At 45.3% G+C, this 19,337-nt stretch overlaps 1 protein-coding gene across 1 annotated transcript in view; it reads left to right on the top strand.

Moving 5' to 3' along the window:
* The window catches only part of LOC115199130 (collagen alpha-1(VII) chain-like), an 85,405-nt gene that overhangs the window by 19,575 nt on the left and 46,493 nt on the right, over window positions 1-19,337 (top strand). The window contains exons 10-22 of the mRNA XM_029761720.1: window positions 50-166; window positions 1,697-1,843; window positions 3,694-3,813; window positions 5,200-5,358; window positions 5,607-5,720; window positions 5,899-6,048; window positions 8,847-8,984; window positions 9,974-10,120; window positions 10,450-10,569; window positions 11,835-11,981; window positions 12,572-12,886; window positions 14,297-14,436; window positions 17,481-17,604. Coding sequence (XP_029617580.1) covers window positions 50-166; window positions 1,697-1,843; window positions 3,694-3,813; window positions 5,200-5,358; window positions 5,607-5,720; window positions 5,899-6,048; window positions 8,847-8,984; window positions 9,974-10,120; window positions 10,450-10,569; window positions 11,835-11,981; window positions 12,572-12,886; window positions 14,297-14,436; window positions 17,481-17,604 — 1,938 coding nt within the window. The remainder of the gene's footprint in view (window positions 1-49; window positions 167-1,696; window positions 1,844-3,693; window positions 3,814-5,199; window positions 5,359-5,606; window positions 5,721-5,898; window positions 6,049-8,846; window positions 8,985-9,973; window positions 10,121-10,449; window positions 10,570-11,834; window positions 11,982-12,571; window positions 12,887-14,296; window positions 14,437-17,480; window positions 17,605-19,337) is intronic.

Raw genomic sequence — 19,337 nt, 5'->3', positions numbered from 1 at the left:
GTGTGTGCGTGTGCGTGCGTGTGCGTGTGTGTCTAAATCTATTCTGCAGTGAAACTGGTGCCAGTGCAGCAGCTCCTGGTCCAAAACGCCACCACAGACACCGTCCAGGCCCGCTGGGGCTCAGTGAAGGGGGCCACGGGGTATCGCCTCACCTGGTCCTCCTCAGGTACTGGGACCCTATTAGCAGTGTATTACCAAGATCACCCAGAAGACACACTGAACACACACTGACCACTCAGACACAGTGTGTTTGAAATCACCATACAACATACAGGCTGCATACAGTGCCTTCGGAAAGAATTCAGACCCCTTGACTTTTTCCACATTTTGTTACATTACAGCCTTATTCTCATCAATCTACACACAAAACCCCATAATAACAAAGCAAAAACAAGTTCACATTTACAGAAGTATTCAGTCCCTTTACTCAGTACTTTGTTGAAGCACCTTTGGCAGTGATTACAGCCTCGAGTCTTCTTCGGTATGATGCTACAAGCTTGGCACACCTGTATTTGGGGACTTCCTCCCACTCAAGGACATTCAGAGACTTGTCCCGAAGCCACTCCTGCATTGTCTTGGCTGTGTGCTTAGGGTTGTTGTCCTGTTGGAAGGTGAACCTTTGCCCCAGTCTGAGGTTCTGAGTGCTCTGGAGCAGGTTTTCATCAAGGATCTCTCTCTACTTTGCTCTGTTCATCTTTGCCTCGATCCTGACTATTCTCCCATTCCCTGCCGCTGAAAAACATCCCCACAGCATGAGGCTGCCACCACCATGCTTCACCGTAGGGATGGTGCCAGGTTTCCTCCAAACATGACACTTGGCATTCAGGCCAACGAGTTCAATCTTGGTTTCATCAGACCAGAGAATCTTGTTTTTCATGGTCTGAGAGTCCTTTAGGTGCCTTTTGGCAAACTATAAGCGGGCGGTCATGTGACTTTTACTGAGGAGTGGCTTCCATCTAGCCTCTCTACCATGAAGGCTGCATAGATGGTTGTCCTTCTGGAAGGTTTTCCCATTTCTACAGAGGAACTCTAGAGCTCTGTCAGAGTGACCATCGGGATCTTGGTCACCTCCCTGGCCAAGGCCCTTCTCTCCCGATTGCTCAGTTTGGCTGGGCAGCCAGCTCTAGGAATAGCTTTGGTGGTTCCAAACTTCTTCCATTTAAGAATGATGGAGGGCACTGTGGTCTTGGGAACCTTCAATGCTGCAGAAAAATGTTGGCACCCTTCCCCAGATCTGTGCCTCGGCACAATCCGGTCTCAGAGCTCTACAGACAATTCCTTCGACCTCATGGCTTGGTTTTTGCTCTGACATGCATTGTCAACTGAGGGACCTTTTATAGACAGTTGTGTGCCTTTCCAAATCATGTCCAATCAAGTTGTAAAAACATCTCAAGGATGATCAATGGAAACAGGATGCACCTGAGCTCAATTTCGAGTCTCATTGCAAAGGGTCTGAATACTTATGTAAATAAGGTATTTCTGTTTTTTACTTGTAATAAATTTGCAAACATTTCAACCACATTTTTTTCACTGTCGTTATGGGGTATTGTGTGTAGATTGCTGGGGAATTTTTGGTATTTAATCCATTTGAGAATAAGGCTGTAACGTAACAACATTTTGAAAATTCAAGTGGTATGAATACTTTACGAAGGCACGATCACAGCTAACCAACCCCCCTCCCCTCCTTCACCTCCAGATGGCCATAGAGAGAACGTGAACCTGGGGGAGACCTTTAACTTCTACATGATCCAGGGCCTCCACCCAGGCACTGAGTACGCCATCACCATCAACCCCATCTTTGTGGACATCGAGGGCCCTGTCACCTCTACCCCAGCCAAGACCCGTGAGTTACCATGGAAACTGGGGCTATGTACAGTGAGGGAAAAAAGTATTTGATCCCCTGCTGATTTTGTACGTTTGCCCACTGACAAAGAAATTATCAGTCTATAATTTTAATGGTAGGTTTATTTCAACAGTGAGAGAATGAATGACAACAAAAAAATCCAGAAAAACGCATGTCAAAAATGTTATGAATTGATTTGCATTTTAATGAGGGAAATAACTATTTGACCCCCTCTCAATCAGAAAGATTTCTGGCTCCCAGGTGTCTTTTATACAGGTAACGAGCTGAGATTAGGAGCACACTCTTAAAGGGAGTGCTCCTAATCTCAGTTTGTTACCTGTATAAAAGACACCTGTCCACAGAAGCAATCAATCAGATTCCAAACTCTCCACCATGGCCAAGACCAAAGAGCTCTCCAAGGATGTCAGGGACAAGATTGTAGACCTACACAAGGCTGGAATGGGCTACAAGACCATCGCCAAGCAGCTTGGTGAGAAGGTGACAACAGTTGGTGCGATTATTTGCAAATGGAAGAAACACAAAAGAACTGTCAATCTCCCTCAGCCTGGGGCTCCATGCAAGATCTCACCTCGTGGAGTTGCAATGATCATGAGAACAGTGAGAAATCAGCCCGGAACTACACGGGAGGATCTTGTCAATGATCTCAAGGCAGCTGGGACCATAGTCACCAAGAAAACAATTGGTAACACACTACGCCGTGAAGGACTGAACTCCTGCAGCGCCCGCAAGGTCCCCCTGCTCAAGAAAGCACATATACATGCCTGCCTGAACTTTGCCAATGAACATCTGAATGATTCAGAGGACAACTGGGTGAAAGTGTTGTGGTCAGATGAGACCAAAATGGAGCTCTTTGGCATCAACTCAACTCGCCGTGTTTGGAGGAGGAGGAATGCTGCCTATGACCCCAAGAACACCATCCCCACCGTCAAACATGGAGGTGGAAACATTATGCTTTGGGGGTGTTTTTCTGCTAAGGGGACAGGACAACTTCACCGCATCAAAGGGACGATGGACGGGGCCATGTACCATCAAATCTTGGGTGAGAACCTCCTTCCCTCAGCCAGGGCATTGAAAATGGGTCGTAGATGGGTATTCCAGCATGACAATGACCCAAAACACACGGCCAAGGCAACAAAGGAGTGGCTCAAGAAGAAGCACATTAAGGTCCTGGAGTGGCCTAGCCAGTCTCCAGACCTTAATCCCATAGAAAATCTGTGGAGGGAGCTGGAGGTTCGAGTTGCCAAACGTCAGCCTCGAAACCTTAATGACTTGGAGAAGATCTGCAAAGAGAAGTGGGACAAAATCCCTCCTGAGATGTGTGCAAACCTGGTGGCCAACTACAAGAAACGTCTGACCTCTGTGATAGCCCACAAGGGTTTTGCCACCAAGTACAAAGTCATGTTTTGCAGAGGGGTCAAATACTTATTTCTCTCATTAAAATGCATATCATTTTATAACATTTTTGACTTGCGTTTTTCTGGATTTTTTTGTTGTTATTCTGTCTCTCACTGTTCAAATAAACCTACCATTAAAATGATAGACTGGTCATTTCTTTGTCAGTGGGCAAACGTACAAAATCAGCAGGGGATCAAATACTTTTTTCCCCCACTGTACAGGATGAGTCAACTTTTGAACATTATGGTTGCGCCCTAAATGACACCCATTTTAGCTTCATAATACAGTTCTTTCTACCAGAGCCTTAGCAGTGTGCCGGCCGAGGCCATCTCCCTTCATCATGCAGCTGTTCAATGACTAACATTCTATCCATAATGATAGTTAAATTCTCTCCCCTCTCTCTCTCCCCTCTCTCTCCCGTCTCCCTGTGCCAGTGGAGAGCAGTGCAGTCCAGACTCTGAAGGCATCGGCAGTGAGCACCAACAGTGCCATGGTCTCCTGGAACTCTGTCCCTGGGGCCACCGGCTACAGACTAGCCTGGGGGCCCACTCCAGGTGACCTCTCACCTCTACACAATGCACTCGCACAACATAAAAACCAAAGCCCTTCCCAAAAACAACCCCCCTACCCCCTAGACACTTGTGGAGATCTGAGGGGATTTGATTTGATAGGCTAGGTGGAATGTTTTACCATATTGCTTATCCCTGTCCAATCCTCTCAGATCTCCAGAAGTTTGTATGGAGCTAGGGGCTAGCTCTCTCCGCTCTTTCTTTCTCTCTCCTTTTCTCTCTCTCTCTCCTTTCTCTCCCCTCTTTCGCTCTCTCCTTTCTCTCCCCTCTTTCTCTCTCTCCTTTCTCTCCCCTCTTTCACTCTCTCTCCTTTCTCTCCCCTCTTTCTCTCTCTCTCCTTTTCTCTCTCATGCGTGATGTATCTCTGACGATGTTCAGAGTCTCCCCAACTCTGTGTACCTACCTACCACCCCTCTGTCTCACCGTGTCTATCAAAATCAGCATCACTAGAACATGATTGGAGGAAGATTCTGCAGTGGGGTTATGGGTAAAAAGGTGTGTGTCGGGGGGGGGGGGGTGTATTTGATGTCACCCCTCTGAGCATCCCTGTGGTGACACGACACAGATCCTTTGAAATGCCAGGACTGGGCTCCCCACCATGTCACTCGGTAGTACGAGCGTCATTTCCATGTGACAAGCTGGCATCATGGCCACCCCCTCAGAAAACAGGAAAATAAAAGGAGAGATGGAGGGATACGTGGGTTGTTTTAATCAGGGGACGGGCTTCTGATGATGTTCATATGGGGATGACAGGAAAGGGGGGAATGTGTGAATAAAGGAGTGTGTGTGTCTGAAAGTGAGAGAAAAGGGATTGATCAAGCCAGATGAAAAGATGGAGGAGGGATAGTAGGGTGCCTTCTCCTTTCATGTGGAGATGATGATGAGAGTTATTTGGGGGTTTAGGTTGGTTTTTGTTCACGCATCCTCTTCTCATGCCCTCACGACTGGTTGCCTTTTTTAAATAACTCGGGATGCTTTTAATATCAACAGAGCTACGCTTGGAAACGAAAGGTATCATCAAACAATCCCAATGTCTGTAGAATTACTTGCTTTAAATGATTTTATTTGCCTGTAATGAGCTGTAAAGCTATATGAAAGGGACAATTTGAATGGAACAGTCGTTAAGGGATTCATTAAGTTGAGTACAAAGAGAGGCCTAATTGCTAATTAACTAATTTAATTTAAGCTAGATAGTGAGCCATTTTGCAAATTATCAGACACAACTCAAGTGAACACTCCATTGGTCCAAAGGAGTTGGCCTCCAATAGCAGGTGATTATCATTATGGGCTAAACACTAAACTGACCTTAGATCAGGGCTCAGGCCCTAACCCTCCACCTACTCCATTGTTATGTGTGTGTTATTCCTCCAGAGTTTGTGGGTCGGGACCGTCCTAGACAGCTGGCTCTGAACGGCTCCACCACAGAGCACCTTCTGAAGAACGTGGTCCATGACACAGAGTATGTCCTGTCTCTTTACGTCCTGTTTGGATCGCTGGTGGGACCCGGCGTCTCAGCTACCTTCCGCACCTGTGAGTCCAACGTGTCCTCTTTCCTAGTGAAGTGTATTTTCATCACTACCCTGACGACTTCCCCTTTATCTAGCACTCGGTCATATCACCCATCATGCAGTATTGTTTTGTATTTTCATGTTCAGACGCCGCTCCTGTTTTTGTTTTCTCTCTATGTTCGTTCTGATTAAACTCAACGACTGCACCTGCTTCCTGACTCCCTGCGTCTTCGTCATGTTGCCTTGTATCCCCTCTTCTCTCTCCGCTAGCTCCTTTGGGATATGTGTCTAACTTCCAAGTGACTTCCTACACCAGTTCCTCCATCGACGTGGAGTGGAGTCCCGTCGTGGGGTCCACCGAGTACAAACTCACCTGGAACATCGGTACTGTAGTGGGCTTCTTGTTCCAAATCCTAAATATAACCATATCCCAATTGCAAAGATGAATGTAGCCTGTGAACTTGCAGTGTGTGTGTGTGTGTGTGTGTGTGTGTGTGTGTGTGTGTGTGTGTGTGTGTGTGTGTGCGCATGCCTGAGTCTTCTAATTTGCTATGTTACACAGATGGCAACACTCCCCAGTCCCAGTATTTGGACCGCAGCGTTCTGTTCCACCGCATTGAGGGCCTCAACCCAGAGACAGTCTACATAGTTAGCATCCACGCTGTCTACGGCAACACAGAGGGGCCAGAAATCTCCCTCTCACAGCTCACAGGTACCTGGAGAGAGAGTATGGGGTAAATCCTAACTTGTGCATGATTTTCTTCCCACAGTGGTGATGGTGGGTATTGGACATTTTCACTTATTCATGCGTTGATGTCATTGGGAGACTGAGTGAATTTTCCACTCCAGTGGAAGCTAGGATTTGCCCCTATGGCGTCAGTGGAGTCTGCAGTCACAGCAATGTGCTTGGTAGGTGCTGTATACAAACAACTCATTTAAGGAAAGGGCATAGATTTTTTTCTAGCAATTTCTTTGGTTGGATACTGGGAATCCAAACGCATATGTATGGAAACATGTAAGCAGTGGTTGACGTTGTTGTCGGTAATATAATCACACTTATGGATGGGAAGCCCTCACAGTCCACCGCTGTATATCCAAGACTATTGTATTTCTAAGATGTGTGATTTGAACGAGACAGACCACTGTTATTTCAATCGAGTACAGGCGTTGATGAAAGTGATGATCCATTCAGACCAGCCTTACTGATTGAACTTTCGTAAATACATTAAACGGAAAATATGGAGTGTAACACTGAGTCACTGTCCATTTACATAAACCCAGAGCCCTGTGGATGAAGTCCTGATATTGTAATTAAGTAGGGAGATGTGGAACGTTACGCCCCTTGTACCCTTGAACCCTTGTTGTCAATCACGGACTACAAAAGAAAAACCAGCCCCGTCGTGGACCACGATGTCTTGCTCCCAGACAAACTAAACAACTTCTTTGCTCGCTTTGAGGACAATACAGTGGCACTGACAGGGCCCGCTACCAAAACCTGCGGGCTCTCCTTCACTGCAGCCAACGTGAGTAAAACATTTAAACGTGTTAACCCTCGCAAGGCTGCAGGCCCAGACGGCATCCCCAGCCGTGTCCTCAGAACATGCGCAGACCAGCTGGCTGGTGTGTTTACGGACATATTCAATCAATCCTTATCCCAGTCTGCTGTTCCCACATGCTTCAAGAGGGCCACCATTGTTCCTGTTCCCAAGAAAGCTAAGGTAACTGAGCTAAATGACTACTGCCCCGTAGCACTCACTTCCGTCATCATGAAGTGCTTTGAGAGACTAGTCAAGGACCATATCACCTCCACCCTATCTGACACCCTAGACCCACTCCAATTTGCTTACCGCCCCAATAGGTCCACAGACGACGCAATCACACTGCACACTGCCCTAATCCATCTGGACAAGAGGAATACCTATGTAAGAATGCTGTTCATCGATTACAGCTCAGCATTTAACACCATAGTACCCTCCAAACTCGTCATTAAGCTCGAGACCCTGGGTCTCAACCCCGCCCTGTGCAACTGGGTCCTGGACTTCCTGACGGGCCGCCCCCAGGTGGTGAGGGTAGGTAACAACATCTCCACCCCGCTGATCCTCAACACTGGGGCCCCACAAGGGTGCGTTCTCAGCCCTCTCCTGTACTCCCTGTTCACCCATGACTGCGTGGCCATGCACGCCTCCAACTCAATCATCAAGTTTGCAGACGACACTACAGTGGTAGGCTTGATTACCAACAACGACGAGACGGCCTACAGGGAGGAGGTGAGGGCCCTTGGAGTGTGGTGTCAGGAAAATAACCTCACACTCAATGTCAACAAAACAAAGGAGATGATCGTGGACTTCAGGAAACAGCAGAGGGAGCAGCCCCCTATCCACATCGACGGGACAGTAGTGGAGAAGGTGGAAAGTTTTAAGTTCCTCGGCGAACACATCACAGACAAACTGAAATGGTCCACCCACACAGACAGCGTGGTGAAGAAGGCGCAGCAGCGCCTCTTCAACCTCAGGAGGCTGAAGAAATCCGCTTGTCACCAAAAACACTCACAAACTTTTACAGATGCACAATCGAGAGCATCCTGTCGGGCTGTATCATCGCCTGATACGGCAACTGCTCCGCCCACAACCGTAAGGCTCTCCAGAGGGTACGCATCACCGGGGGCAAACTACCTGCCCTCCAGGACACCTACACCACCCGATGTCACAGAAGGCCAAAAAGATCATCAAGGACAACAACCACCCGAGCCACTGCCTGTACACCCCGCTATCATCCAGACCGAGAGACTGAAAAACAGCTTCTATTTCAAGGACATCAGACTGTTAAACAGCCATCACTAACATTGAGTGGCTGCTGCCAACTTACCAACTCAACTCTAGCCACTTTAATAATGGACACATTTATGTACTAAATGTATCACTAGCCACTTTAAACAATGCCACTTTATATAATGTTTACATATCCTACATTACTCATCTAACATGTATATACGGTACTCTATACCATCTACTGCATCTTGCCTATGCCGTTCGGCCATCACTCATTCATATATTTTTATGTACATATTCTTATTCATTCCTTTACACTTGTGTGTATAAGGTAGTTGTTGTGAAATTGTTAGGTTAGATTACTTGTTAGATATTATGTGTGTGTGTGTGTGTGTGTGTGTGTGTGTCACTGCTGCCTGGCATGGTTGTTATCATCTAATAGTTCTATCTGAGTTTGTTTCTACTGTTAGAAAATCTGAACAGAAAGTACTTAATTTACATTGAAGAAGTCCATCCAGGCTGTTGAATGAGGAACATTGTCACAACATTTATAATGATAATTGATTGTATATGTATTCAAGGTATGCTCAAAGCGGTCAACATTGAAAGGTAGAAACTCACCTCATCCAGCACCGATGTATAGCATCCATGTAGCGGCAGCCATTTTGTGTCAGAAAGCTCACCACATATTTATTGTTTATCTTAAATGAACCTACATCCATTGTTGATGTGGCTCCATCAGCGTCGGTGACAGAGTCAGAGCTGATCCAGGCGGTCAAGGAGGTGAAGGTGGTGGATGTCGGAGTCAACTCCTTCATACTGACCTGGAGGAGAACACCTGGGGTCACTGGCTACAAGATCTCCTGGAGCCCCTTCCATGGTGAGGACCACACACATGTATGGACACACACACACGTTGACACACAAACACACACCACCAAAGCCACATATACTACCCACCACCTGTATGCTCTCTTTGGATGGCCCTCGCTTCATATTCGTCGCCAAACCCACTGGCTCCAGGTCATCTATAAGTCTTTGCTTGGTAAAGCCCTGCCTTATCTCAGCTCACTGGTCACCATAGCAACACCCACCCGTAGCACGCGCTCCAGCAGGTATATTTCACCAAAGCCAATTCCCCCTTTGGCCGCCTTTCCTTCCAGTTCTCTGCTGCCAATGACTGGAACAAACTGCAAACATCACTGAAGCTGGAGACTCATATCTCCCTCACTAACTTTAAGCACCAGCTGTCAGAGCAGCTCACAGATCATCTGTAAATAGCCCATCCAACTACCCCACCCCCTATACTGTTATTCATTTTATTTATTTTGCTCCTTTACACCCCAGTATCTCTACTTGCACATTCATCTTCTGCACATCTATCACTCCAATGTTTAATTGCTATATTGTAATTACTTTGCCACTATGGCCTATTTATTGCCTTACCTCCCTTATCCTACCTCATTTGCACACACTATATATAGACCTTTTCTATTGTGTTATTGACTGTATGTTTGTTTATTCCATGTGTAACTCTGTGTTGTTGTTTGTGTCGCACTGTTTTGCTTTATCTTGGCCAGGTCGCAGTTGTAAGTGAGAACTTGTTCTCAACTAGCCTACTTGGTTAAATAAAGGTTAAATAAAAAAAATCTAAATTAAAACATATCTCAATTCGTCTTTAATGCTTCCTTGCATCCCCTCACCTCCCTCTTGTATTAGAGGACATGGTCCCTCCCCACAGACCTAAGTTCTTCAAGGTGAGGAGAGAGGCTGTGAGGCATAAAGGAAAGATCCTTGTGAAATAGCTGTAGGCTGTCCTGCTGTCCCGACCTATATATATCCCATGCATGTTGACCTCTCTGCCTCTAGGTGGCGATGAGAAGTCCCAGCTCGTCTCTTCCTCCACTACCTCCTTCACCATCCCTAAGTTACAGGAGAGCTCGGCCTATAAGATCCAGGTGGCATCTATGGTGGGGGGCCGAGAAGGGAGCCCGTTCCTGGTCACTGCACGCACCTGTGAGTACTGAACTATGGCTACACCTCTCAGATATTCCTCTGGATAAGAGTGACTGCTAAATGACTCAAATGTAGACCTGTCACACGTCTCTACTCACCTAGCATCACCACCTAGCCCAAAACGTAGCAGTAAGGTATCTTAAAGTTATTCCGTGTGGTTGAGGGGATCAGTTTGAGCAAGGCCAGGCGCAGAACCGATAATCTTGATCAGATAATGAGTAGTTATTTGAGATGCAAGGTGATTTGTAGATCAGTGAGTCTGCACAGTCTGACTGCGATGTAGCCATTCTCAAACACTTAAATGATGTGTTGGATGTGTTATGTTCCAGTGGACCTGCCCAAAGTGAACGGCTTCGCAGCGCTGGACACCACAGACAGCAGTACCTCCCTCAACTGGATCAGTGTTGCCGGGGCTTCTGGGTATCTGCTCTCCTGGAGGCACATCTCAGGTCAGAGGTCAAAGCACAGCCAATCACATCAGGCTGTGACACCAGCACAGCCAATCACATCAGGCTGTGACACCAGCACAGCCAATCCCATCAGGCTGTGACACCAGCACAGCCAATCACATCAGGCTGTGACACCAGCACAGCCAATCACATCAGGCTGTGACACCAGCACAGCCAATCACATCAGGCAATGACACCAGCACAGCCAATCACATCAGGCTGTGACACCAGCACAGATGATCACATCAGGCTATGGCCTCATTCAAAATCCTTAATAATGCTTTCCCTCCTCAATCAATCTAATTATACAGCACATTACTTACAGAGGATGCAATTCAAAATGCTTAAACAAATACAGTTATAAAAGGTGAGAAAGATAAAAACACTGTTTTCAAAATGTGGCAAATAAAAATAGTAAAACAATTACTTAAAAAACTGTGGACTTAAGAGACTAATGCATTTGAATAAATAAAAATACGTAAAATAGATAGTATAAAATAAATTAAATAAATAGTATGGCTAAAAGCACCCTAATTAAAACAGATGTTTTAACACCTGCAAAACAGGTGTTTCTTAAGATCTTTCTTAAAAATGCCTTCAGTTTCTGAGGTCTTCCCATTTCCCGTTGTTGAAGTAGTCACTGACTAGACATGACTGGGTAGGTGAACCCAAGGGCTCCACCACTTGGCCTTCAACTGCCAGTCATACAATTGGAATGGGGCCTATGTTAGTGACATCAGTAAGTGTTAATGACTTTGTGCTTTGTGTGAGCATGGCAGTACAAATGTAATGTCGGGGTTTGTCTTTCATGTCCCAGTCACTTTTTGGTAATCTCAGCACCCAGAACCAAATTGTTCAGTCTGTCACAACAGAAGACTACTTCCTGGAGATTTTATCAGCGTGAACTATGCTAGGTTTCATCTTACCCATTTTTTAAGTGTGAAGGGTTTGGAGGCCATAATTAATAGAAATCATCATGTAGCCACAATAAATATTATCCGTAGGGGTGAATTCAAGATGTAAATGGGGATTTTGTCCTGTAAATTGTGAATTGTTCCAAACTATTATTGTGATGGGGAAACCTGAGTTACCCTTGGAATTGGGCCGTGTTATGTGTTTTTAGCGTGATGACAATTGTTTTGTGTTTGTCACTTTTTACAACCTCTCTGACCAACCAGAGGACAATTTGTTCACAATGACTTGGCTAAAGGTTAAATAGATTTTATTATTTTTTTACCACATATGGGTACACTTTTTCTCTTCAGAGTTGGACACCAAAAAGGAGAAGCTTGGCCCTTCTGCCACCATGTTTAAGCTGAGTGATCTGTTGTATGGCAGGACCTACATCTTCACCATCAGACCTGTGTATGGAGAGGTGGAGGGACCCATCACCTCTTTCCACCACAGGATAGGTAAAGCTTAACACCTCTTCACGTTATGGCTCCAGCTCACTGGAACAGTAAACAACGTGCTCACTCAAAAACGACAACAACAAAAACAATTGTTGAGTGCTGCTATCCTAAGCTGAGTGCTGCTATCCTAAGCTGTAAGAAATGCAACGTTTGGAGAGCTGTCCATTACATTTTTATACACTTCACTGGAAACCGTCTATCATACAGGAAACCCAATGCTGGTTCATGTACTTACTAGGTCATGACATAAGTTATTACTCAGTAATTACTATGGTGTACAGTAGGTGTAGGACAGGCTAGCAGTTAGAGTGTTGGGCCAGTAATCGAAAGGTTGCCGGTTCGAATAACTGAGCTGACAAGAGGAAAAATCTGTCCATGTGCCCTTGAGCAAGGCACTTAACCATAATTTGCTCCAGGGGCGCCGTACTACTATGGCTGACCCTGTAGAACAACATATTTCACTGCACCTATCCATGTATGTGACTATAAAAATGCCATAAATAATGTATACAGTATATCATGTGAAATGTGTCCAAGCACAACACTATGCTACTGCATATGAATCTAAAACACTGTCTATTTCCTTTCAGTGGCCAAGGACCGTCCTCTGGTGCCTGTCCAGTCTTTACCCACCACACCTGCCCCTCTCCCCCCTCACACCCTCACCGCCTCCCAACCCAATGCAGCCAAAACCACCAAAGCCCACACCCGCTCCACCGTCACCAAAGCCCCCTCCAAAACCACCGCCGGCACCGCCAAGAAACCCCCAAGCACCACCGTTGTCAAAACATCTGCAGCCACCACCACCTTTGTCAAAACAGCTGCAGCCACCACCAGCGTCGGCCATCTTACCACCACTACCAAAAACATATTGGTTTTGGATACAGAGACAACTGTTGGGCCAGGTAACAGAAGTATTTATAGTACCTATATAGATGAATAGCTGTTAGGCATTACAATCAGAGCAAACTGACAGACCCTCACAATAACAGCACTTACCTCCATTAGAGACTGCTTCTTAAGACCCTCAGAATAACAGCACTTACCTCCATTAGAGACTGCTTCTTAAGACTGTAGAATAACAGCACTTACCTCCATCAGAGACTGCTTCTTAAGACCCTCAGAATAACACCACTTACCTCCATTGGAGACTGCTTCTTAAGACTGTAGAATAACAGCACTTACCTCCATTAGAGACTGCTTCTTAAGACCCTCAGAATAACACCACTTACCTCCATCAGAGACTGCTTCTTAAGACCCTCAGAATAACAGCACTTACCTCCATCAGAGACTGCTTCTTAAGACCCTCAGAATAACACCACTTACCTCCATTAGAGACTGCTTCTTAAGACCCTCAGAATAACACCACTTACTTCCATTAGAGACTGCTTCTTAAGACTGAAGAATAACAGCACTTACCTCCATTAGAGACTGCTTCTTAAGACTGAAGAATAACACCACTTACTTCCATTAGAGACTGCTTCTTAAGACTGAAGAATAACAGCACTTACCTCCATTAGAGACTGCTTCTTAAGACTGAAGAATAACAGCACTTACCTCCATTAGAGACTGCTTCTTAAGACTGAAGAATAACAGCACTTAACCTCCATTACAGACTGCTTCTTAAGACTGTAGAATAACAGCACTTACCTCCATCAGAGACTGCTTCTTAAGACCCTCAGAATAACACCACTTACCTCCATTAGAGACTGCTTCTTAAGACCCTCAGAATAACAGCACTTACTTCCATTAGAGACTGCTTCTTAAGACTGAAGAATAACATCACTTACCTCCATTAGAGACTGCTTCTTAAGACTGAAGAATAACACCACTTACTTCCATTAGAGACTGCTTCTTAAGACTGAAGAATAACAGCACTTACCTCCATTAGAGACTGCTTCTTAAGACTGAAGAATAACAGCACTTACCTCCATTAGAGACTGCTTCTTAAGACTGAAGAATAACAGCACTTAACCTCCATTACAGACTGCTTCTTAAGACTGTAGAATAACAGCACTTACCTCCATCAGAGACTGCTTCTTAAGACCCTCAGAATAACACCACTTACCTCCATTAGAGACTGCTTCTTAAGACTGAAGAATAACAGCACTTACCTCCATTAGAGACTGCTTCTTAAGACTGAAGATGTTCCTTTAGCAATGTTCTGTCTGACGATAATAATGTCTGCTAACAACCAATATCACTGTCACCATGACCTGTGTGTGTGTGTGCGCACCTGCGTGTGTGTGTGTGTGTGTGTGTGTGTGTGTGTGTGTGTGTGTGTGTGTGTGTGTGTGTGTGTGTGTGTGTTGTAGTGTGTGGCAGGGTGAAGGCAGACATAGTGTTCCTGGTGGATGAGTCATGGAGCATCGGATCCAATAACTTTGCCAAGCTCAAGGACTTCCTGTTCCGGGTTGTCACCTATTTCCCTGTGATTGGTCCTCAGGGCACACAGGTCAGAGGCCACACACCTTCAATATGTCAAAAGCTTTACTGTTCATTTTAGGATTAACAGACACGATGTACAGTATGTTAACACATCACACACAATAGACTTAAAAAAACCTAGCAATGGAAGGGTGAAGTGTACCTGGTTGACTGTACCTGAAGTGTACCTGGTTGACTGTACCTGGTCGACTGCACCTAAAATGTACCTGATTGACTGTTCCTGAAGTGTACCTGGTTGACTGTACCTGAAGTGTACCTGGTTGACTGTACCTGAAGTGTACCTGGTTGGCTGTACCTGTAGTGTACCTGGTTAACTGTTCCTGAAGTGTAAGTGGTTGGCTGTACCTGAAGTGTACCTGGTTGACTGTACCTGAAGTGTACCTGGTTGACTGTTCCTGAAGTGTACCCTGGTTGACTGTACCTGAAGTGTACCGGGATGACTGTTCCTGAAGTGTACCTGGTTGGCTGTACCTGAAGTGTACCTGGTTGACTGTACCTGAAGTGTACCTGGTTGGCTGTTCCTGAAGTGTACCCTGGTTGGCTGTACCTGAAGTGTACCTGGTTGACTGTACTTGAAGTGTACCTGGTTGGCTGTACCTGAAGTGTACCTGGTTAACTGTTCCTGAAGTGTACCTGGTTGGCTGTACCTGAAGTGTACCTGGTTGACTGTACCTGAAGTGTACCTGGTTGACTGTACCTGAAGTGTACCTGGTTGACTGTACCTAAAGTGTACCTGGTTGACTGTTCCTGAAGTGTACCTGGATGACTGTACCTGAAGTGTACCTGGTTGACTGTACCTGAAGTGTACCTGGTTGACTGTTCCTGAAGTGTACCTGGTTGGCTGTACCTGAAGTGTACCTGGTTGGCTGTACTTGAAGTGTACCTGGTTGGCTGTACCTGAAGTGTACCTGGTTAACTGTTCCTGAAGTGTACCTGGTTGGCTGTACCTGAAGTGTACCTGGTTGACTGTACCTGAAGTGTACCTGGTTGACTGTACCTGAAGTGTACCTGGTTGACTGTTCCTGAAGTGTACCCTGGTTGACTGTACCAGAAGTGTACCGGGATGACTGTTCCTGAAGTGTACCTGGTTGGCTGTACCTGAAGTGTACCTGGTTGACTGTACCTGAAGTGTACCTGGTTGACTGTACCTAAAGTGTACCTGGTTGACTGTTCCTGAAGTGTACCTGGATGACTGTACCTGGAGTGTACCTGGTTGACTGTACCTGAAGTGTACCTGGTTGACTGTTCCTGAAGTGTACCTGGTTGGCTGTACCTGAAGTGTACCTGGTTGACTGTACCTAAAGTGTACCTGGTTGACTGTTCCTGAAGTGTACCTGGTTGGCTGTACCTGAAGTGTACCTGGTTGGCTGTACCTGAAGTGTACCCTGGTTGACTGTACCTGAAATGTACCTGGATGACTGTTCCTGAAGTGTACCTGGTTGACTGTTCCTGAAGTGTACCCTGGTTGACTGTGCTTGAAGTGTACCTGGTTGACTGTTCCTGAAGTGTACCTGGTTGGCTGTACCTGAGGTGTACCTGGTTGACTGTACCTTGGCTTGTTCTTTTAGGGGTTAATGTCCTGGCCACCCTCACATTGGCTTGTTCTACATGGAATCATGTAGTAACCATAAAAGTGTTAAAAAATATATATGTCATATTTGAGATTCTTCAAAGTAGTAACGTTTTGCCTTGATGACAGCTTTGCACACTCTTGGCATTCTCTCAACCAGCTTCATGAGGTAGTCACCTGTAATGCATTTCAATTAACCAGTGTGCCTTGTTAAAAGTACATTTGTGGAATTTCTTTCCTTCTTAGTGTGTTTGAGCCAATCAGTTGTGTTGTGACAAGGTAGGGGTGGTATACAGAAGATGGTATTTTACCAAATAAGTCCATATTATGGCAAGAACAGCTCAAATAAGCAAAGAGAAACGACAGTCCATCATTACTTTAAGACATGAAGGTCAGTCAATATGGAAAATCTCAAGAACTTTGAAAGTTTCTTCAAGTGCAGTCGCAAAAACCATCAAGCGCTATGATGAAACTGGCTCTCATGAGGACCGCCACAGGAAAGGAAGACCAAGAGTTACCTCTGCTGCAGAGGATACATTCATTAGAGTTAACTGGATCTCAGATTGCAGCCCAAATAAATGTTTCACAGAGTTCAAGTAACAGACACATCTCAATATCAACTGTTCAGAGGAGACTGTGTGAATCTGACCTTCATGGTCGAATTGCTGCAAAGAAACCACTACTAAAGGACACCAAAAAGAAGAAGAGACTTGCTTGGGCCAAGAAACACAAGCAATGGACATTAGACTGGTGTCCCAATTTGAGATATTTGTTTCCAACTGCCATGTCTAATTGAGACACAGAGTAGGTGAACGGATGTGTGGTTCCCACCGTGAAGCATGGAAAAGGAGGTGTGATGGTGTGGGGGTGCTATGCTGGTGACACTGTCAGTGGTTTATTTAGAATTCAAGGCACACTTAACCAGCATGTCTACCACAGCATTCTGCAGCCATGCACCATCCCATCTGGTTTGCGCTTAGTGGGACTATCGTTTGTTTTTCAACAGGACAACGACCCAAAACACACCTCCAGGCTGTATAAGGGCTATTTGACCAAGGAGAGTGATGGAGTGCTGCATCAGATGATCTGGCCTCCACAATCACCCAACCTCAACCCAATTGAGATGAAGTGAAGGAAAAGCAGCCAACAAGTGCTCAGCACATGTGGGAACTCCTTCAAGACTGTTGTAAAAGCATTCCTCATGAAGCTGGTTGAGAGAATGCCAAGAGTGTGCAAAGCTGTCATCAAGGCAAAGGGTGGCTGCTTTGAAAAATCTCAAATATAAAATATATTTTGATTTGTTTAACACTTTTTTGGTTACTACATGATTCCATGTGTTATTTCGTAGTTTTGATGTCTTCGCTATTATTCTATAATGTAGAAAATAGTAAAAATAAAGAAAATCCTTGAATGAGTAGGTGTCCAAACTTTTGACTGGTACTGTAGGTGACTGTCCCTGACTGTCCCGTCTCTCCCCTCAGATAGCAGTGGTGCACTACAGTGATGAACCAAGGATAGAGTTCAAACTGAATGATTACAAGAACAGGAACTCTGTACTAAAGGCTCTGAGAGGAGTACGCTATGGAGGAGGCAACACCAAAACAGGTACACACACACGCACACGTACACACATACACACTGACATTCTGTCTGCGTAGAAAAATGTTAGATGTCTGTAAGCTTTGAAAGTGGAGACCTGACAAATGTCAAAAAGTAAACTTGCCTTGCTTTTTGGAGACAGCTTTGCATTTGCACAACTAATTAACTGTTAATAAGTGAACTGTTTCGCCCAGGGCTGGATTACTTAACGGGCACACAGGGCATGTACCCCTGGAGGTCGGGTACCCCCCAGATAGCATATGATAGCAAAATGTGTAGAATTGCAGGAAATTAGCTTTAAACTGCTAAATGTTCTCTCAGCCTCATGGCAAAAAGTGAACAATAGCATGAGGTGAGCTATAAAACAGCCATTTTTCTCTCTGACCCATGGCAAAAAGTGTAGAATTTTCTTTAAAACTCCAGCATTTTCTCAGCATTTTCTAGCTTTATGGAGGTTTGTGCCCCGGGGTCCCAAATGCGGTTGTCCGGTGCTGGTTCCGTCCCACAATTAGCCAAGATGTTTAGCTTGCCAGCTGAAGTTGGGTACAGCTGGATAGCAACCGTTTTTACCCTCTTTTGCTAGCTACCTTAGCCCTGTCTTGTCAAACGCCTGTCTCCAAAAATGACAAACCTTCTCCAGTTGTGTTTGCATTTTGAGATTGTGACACACCTTCCATGCCTATTCACTTTCAATACACATTGATTCTCTATATTGTACCTGAGTAAGTGCCTGCGAACAAGTGTGTGTGTGTGTGTGTGTGTGTGTGTGTGTGTGTGTGTGTGTGTGTGTGTGTGGTGTGTGTGTGTGTGTGTGTGTGGTGTGTGTGTGTCAGTGGTGGTCGGTGCCGTTTAAGATGATGGAGGATGATAATTTATGAACATGGCCTTATTTCTATTACAGCATATTGGATGACTGTCATTCATATTCCATTCCCCCAGCTCAATGTAACATCGATAGGTTTAGGCTACTACTTGATAGTCAAATTTTCCCTGTACCCATCATGAGGTTGCTACAACCCAGCCTATGAATGAAAGTTTACAACGTAGGTGCACACAGGTCGAGAGAAAGATTTGAGGTGACAGACAGTGACACACAGACAGACAGTGACACATTCAATACCACCTTGCATACTCTTGCCTGCATCTAGCTGATCTAGGGTGTAATCATTAGTCCAACAGTTGCAAAATAGAGTTTCTATTGGACAAATTCAGTTATGTTTATCCCCTTTTTGTTCCGTTTGCTTTTGTTTAAGAAATTTTTTTTAACAGAATCAGCACAATGAATACACCACTGATCACACGCAAACACAGTTCTCTTTCATAGCAGCCACATACAAACTGCTCATTGTATATATAATTCCTTCTCACATCTATCAACTCGCTCTCTTCCTCTTACCTTTTCCCTTCGCTTGTGGACTGTCTGTGACCAGGTGAAAAACATTTCCAAGCCATACAACCTACATCATTGTCACGTCAAAGTCAACATAGCTACTAGAACTAATGCGTAAACCCGCTACAGTCATGCAGTACAGTGTACAGTCATGCAGTACAGTGTACAGTCATGCAGTACAGTGTACAGTCATGCAGTACAGTGTACAGTCATGCAGTACAGTCATGCAGTACAGTGTACAGTCATGCAGTACAGTCATGCAGTACAGTGTACAGTCATGCAGTACAGTGTACAGTCATGCAGTACAGTGTACAGTCATGCAGTACAGTCATGTAGTACAGTGTACAGT

This window comes from Salmo trutta, chromosome 8 (assembly GCF_901001165.1).
Source record: "Salmo trutta chromosome 8, fSalTru1.1, whole genome shotgun sequence".
NCBI classification, from domain to species: domain Eukaryota; kingdom Metazoa; phylum Chordata; class Actinopteri; order Salmoniformes; family Salmonidae; genus Salmo; species Salmo trutta.
Note: the sequence above shows the minus strand (reverse complement) of the source record. Positions and strands in the feature narration are given on the sequence as shown.